At 63.2% G+C, this 3832-nt stretch overlaps 1 protein-coding gene across 1 annotated transcript in view; it reads right to left on the minus strand.

The window, feature by feature from the left end:
- Positions 1-3832, minus strand: part of ZFTA (zinc finger translocation associated) — an 11422-nt gene that overhangs the window by 3261 nt on the left and 4329 nt on the right. Inside the window, exons 3-6 of the mRNA XM_077759578.1 lie at positions 1770-2267; positions 915-1301; positions 282-686; positions 3-39 (exon numbers count right to left, since the gene is read on the minus strand). Of these exons, the coding sequence (XP_077615704.1) occupies positions 3-39; positions 282-686; positions 915-1301; positions 1770-2267 (1327 nt within the window). The remainder of the gene's footprint in view (positions 1-2; positions 40-281; positions 687-914; positions 1302-1769; positions 2268-3832) is intronic.

Below are 3832 nucleotides of genomic sequence, written 5' to 3' on the forward strand. Positions count from 1 at the left end.
GCCGCTCCGGGGGCTCCCCTGGAGAGAGCGGAACGTCGCCTAGAAAGGGACAAAAGACTGCACTGGAGCCGGCAGACCGCAAGCCGACCGCGTCCAGGGTCTCGGATCCACGACCGCCCACCTGGGCCCTCCGGTCCCATCCTCCCCGGTCTCCCCTTCAGCCTTTCCACTCCTCTCCCCACCCCGTTCCAGCCCAGCACTCGCAGCCTTCTCTCCCTGCCTGGCCCGGGTCCCTGCCCCCACTCTCCCGCGCCACCTGCTCTGGCCCTGCGCCAGCTCACCCCACCACTCCTCCTCCGGCTCCTCCTCCTCTTCCCCTCCCCCCTCCTCGGAGGCTGGGGCCGTGCGGGGGGCGGCAGGGTCCCTGGGGGACTCGGGGCTCGGCAGCCCCAGGGTCAGCAGGTGAGCGGCCTGCTCGCTCCACTCCTGGGCGATAAGGGCCTTGACCGGCCCGCTGAGGCGCGTGGAGCCCGGGTGGCGCTGGCGGATGTGCCGCTTGATGGTGCTCGTCTTGAGCGAGGCCAGCGCGCCCCCGCACACCATGCACACCAGGCCGCGCCGGCCGCCGTCCAACTCCATGNCCTTTTTTACGTCTGGGGGACTGAGATCCTGAGAGGAAAGGGCTCCAGCAGTGGGGGCGGGGTCCCGGCTCTTTCTGGTCAGGTCCTGGGGGACGACGTCGTCGTCTGTTGGGGAAGGGGTGAGGGAGAGGGGCTCAGCCTGGTGGCAGGGCTGCCCTTACCCACGCAGAGGGGTCCTCACCCCAGCCCCTATCTGGAAGCCCCAGCCGGGGNGTGTCTGTGGGTGGGTGTGCGGGTGTGGAGAGGAGTCCCTCCCGGTTTGGGCCACAGACCCCACTTTGCAGCCCTAATATGGGGGGAGGGAGGGTCTCGGCCCAGGGATGGGCCTCGCACCTGGTGGGGACCGAGTGAGCTCAGACAGTGTCTCGGGCCGGCCACCCCAGGCTTGCAGCAGGGCGCTGCGCTGGGGGCCGCTGAGCCCCAGAGAGCTGGGGTGCACCTCCAGCACGTGGGCACGGATGTCGTCCAGGTGCAGGCTGGGCAGTGCCCGGCCACAGGCCATGCACACCAGCCGGTTCCCCCGAGGGTCAAAGTCCATGAGACACTCTGCCCGGAACCAGTTCTGCAGGGACTCCTTCAGCCTCCGTTCCAGCCGCCGGGCCCCCAGCCCCCTGCTGCCCCCGGCCCTCCGGGAGGCTGACAGGCGCCGACGCCGAGCCCGGGGTGCCACTGGGCCCCCTCGCCGCTGGCATCGGCCGCCCTCACCAGCTGGGGCTTTGCCTGAAAGGGTCGGAGGGAGGTTAGGAACTGAGATGCTGGCGATGCAGAAGCTCCCCGCGGTGGCCAGGACCTCGCAAGCCTCTCCCTCACTCTGCCTCTGCCTCACCTTGGCCCTTCTCTTTCTCTCTCCTCATCCCTTAACTCCTCCGCCTCCGAATGTTCCTGCAACAACCCCGAAGCACTGCCCGCTCCTCCCAGAGACCCAGATTCTAGGCCCTTCCCGGGACTTCACCGTTAAGCGGTACCTTTCCAGCACCCTCTCCTCCCAGCCTTTCCCCTGCCCATCCCCCCACCTCTGGTCTCCTTGAACCTTCTAAATCCACACAATGCCGAAACTCTCAGGGATGGGGGAGACCCCCACACCTCAGCGCCCCTCCCCCAATATTGTACAGTAAGGGCGGTAAGCAGTCCCCCCCCCCCAAAAAAAGGGCAATGGCTGGATTAAGNCCTCTCCAAGTTCTGAGTTACCTGGGCCCTTGGACGGGCAAGCTTGCAGGCTAGCCCCCTCCTCCTCCTCTTCCTCTTCCTCTTCCTCCTCCTCCTCAGCCCCCTGGGCCCCCAGGCCCTCAGACTCTCCACAGGCCCCCAGCCCCAAGTGGGCATCCCAGCTGTTGCTGATGACTTCCTTCTCCCGGGGACTCCAATGCAGGGAGTAGGGGTGCTTTTGGCGGATGTGCCGCTTGATGGTGCTGAGCTTGAGCGTGGCCAGGGAGCTGCCGCACACCATGCACACCATGCCGTGCCGGGCGGGGTTGAAGTCCATCAGGTACTCCAGCCGCCAGTGGTCGTGGTAGTAGCGCCGGTGGTCACGGCCGGGGATGCGGCTCTTTCCGGGCCTCGAGGCCCGGGCCTCACAGTGGTCTGAGTATTTCCTGCCTGAAGATGCGGGTCCCCTGGCCCTGGAGGAGGGCAGGGGGGCACTCCCCCAGGACCCCAAGGCACCCCCTTCCAGCTGCAGATCTTGCCCTGAAGAAGGGGGAGGGGAAAGGGGAGACAGTTCTTTAAGGTCTGATTTTCAGGGAAAGAACCCAGGCTTGGATTGTGCAGAGAGAGGGAGGTGGGGGAGGGGTCGTACAGGGGCGGGCAAAGGATGGCAACAGCAGTAAAAGGGATGTGGGAGAGCCCGGAGTCAAACCACTGGCCCCTTTACCAAGAGTGAGGCCCCTTTAAGAGAAGGCCAAGAAAGAAAGGATGCAGGACACTGTGAGGGGCTAGCTCTGACTTTAAAAAATGAGGTGCATGGAGGCTGCCGGCTCTGTAAGGCACCCCGTTTGGAGGAGGGCTGTAAGCGTAGAGCCAGAGGGCAGCAGGCCGGGGCGGTCCCGGCCAGAGCAGAGGGGGCAGTGGGGCGAGAAGAACAAAGGGGGCATCTGTCTGCATCCAGGGCCGTACACAGGACCCACCCGTCTGAGGCCCCAGCCAGGAGGGCCCCACCCAAAGATCTCCCTTTTTCCAGTGCTGCCTCCAACACAGCCTTCTGACAGTCCCATGTTGGGGGGTGCTAAGCATCGTCGGTTCCCCAAATATAGGCACCCACGGGAGGGATCCCCACGACAACGCTGTCAACGCCTCCAGGGAAAGGAGTTTCTGGGACCCTGGCTTCCCTAGAGTCTGGAAGAGCCGACGACCCTGCACGGGGGCCGGCAGGAGGGCCACCAGAGTGGCTACTGCAGATTCTGCGGAAGGGAGTGGCCACCACCCACTGGAGCCCATTAAGTCTTTCTGGGGATTTATTTTTTGCTCTGGCAGAGCCGGCCACTGCCCAGCGGTCAAGGGGCAGCCACTGGAGAGGCCCAGGGAGAGCATACTAACCCAGTGGCATTCCCTTTTCCCAAAGAGGCAGACACCCCAAGCGGTCCCCCACCTTCCCTGCAGTGTGGACCCCATTTTATGTAGAAGAGGGTTTCCTGGCCACATAAGCTGAACGGACAAGTGTGGTCATGCTCCCGCTGGAGAATCTCAGGGTCAGAGAAACAAAAGACAGGACCAGATAGGACTCCTGTGACCATTGTGGTGTTTGTTTTGATTTCAGTGGATCCAAAGGAAAAAAAGCACTGGCTTCAAAGTCAGAGGCCTCGGTTCCAGGATGGTTTCACCGGTAACTTGCTCTGTGATCTTTGATAGGTCGAGTGGCTCTCTGGGCCTAAGCCTCTTTGTCTGAAAAGGCACTGGATAGCTAGCTGGTCTCCAAGCATCCTTCCAGCGCCGGATCTACGCGAGTCTAAGGTGGCGTGGCCCTTTAAGAGCCCAAAAAAGGGGAGGAGCTGAGATTCTTTAAAAACAAAAGGGGATGGGGAGTTTCTGCGAGGGGAGCTCGGAGATTAGGGCAGAGTCTCCCTAGTCTGGACAGACCGTCGCGGGGCTTAAGGCGTTGACCCTGCAGCAGGGGATGAAGGAACGGTGTCCTCCGGGAGAGAACGGGGAGGACGGGCTGGTCCTAATTAGCTGACAAATTGTGGCAAAATTTTCTGAAAAGAAGGGAGGTGATAACGCGCGGGCGGGAGGGGTATCTGCCTTTGTGAGCGAGCCCA

The sequence above is a fragment of the Crocuta crocuta genome, unplaced genomic scaffold, assembly GCF_008692635.1.
Source record: "Crocuta crocuta isolate KB4526 unplaced genomic scaffold, BGI_CrCroc_1.0 scaffold53, whole genome shotgun sequence".
NCBI lineage: Eukaryota > Metazoa > Chordata > Mammalia > Carnivora > Hyaenidae > Crocuta > Crocuta crocuta.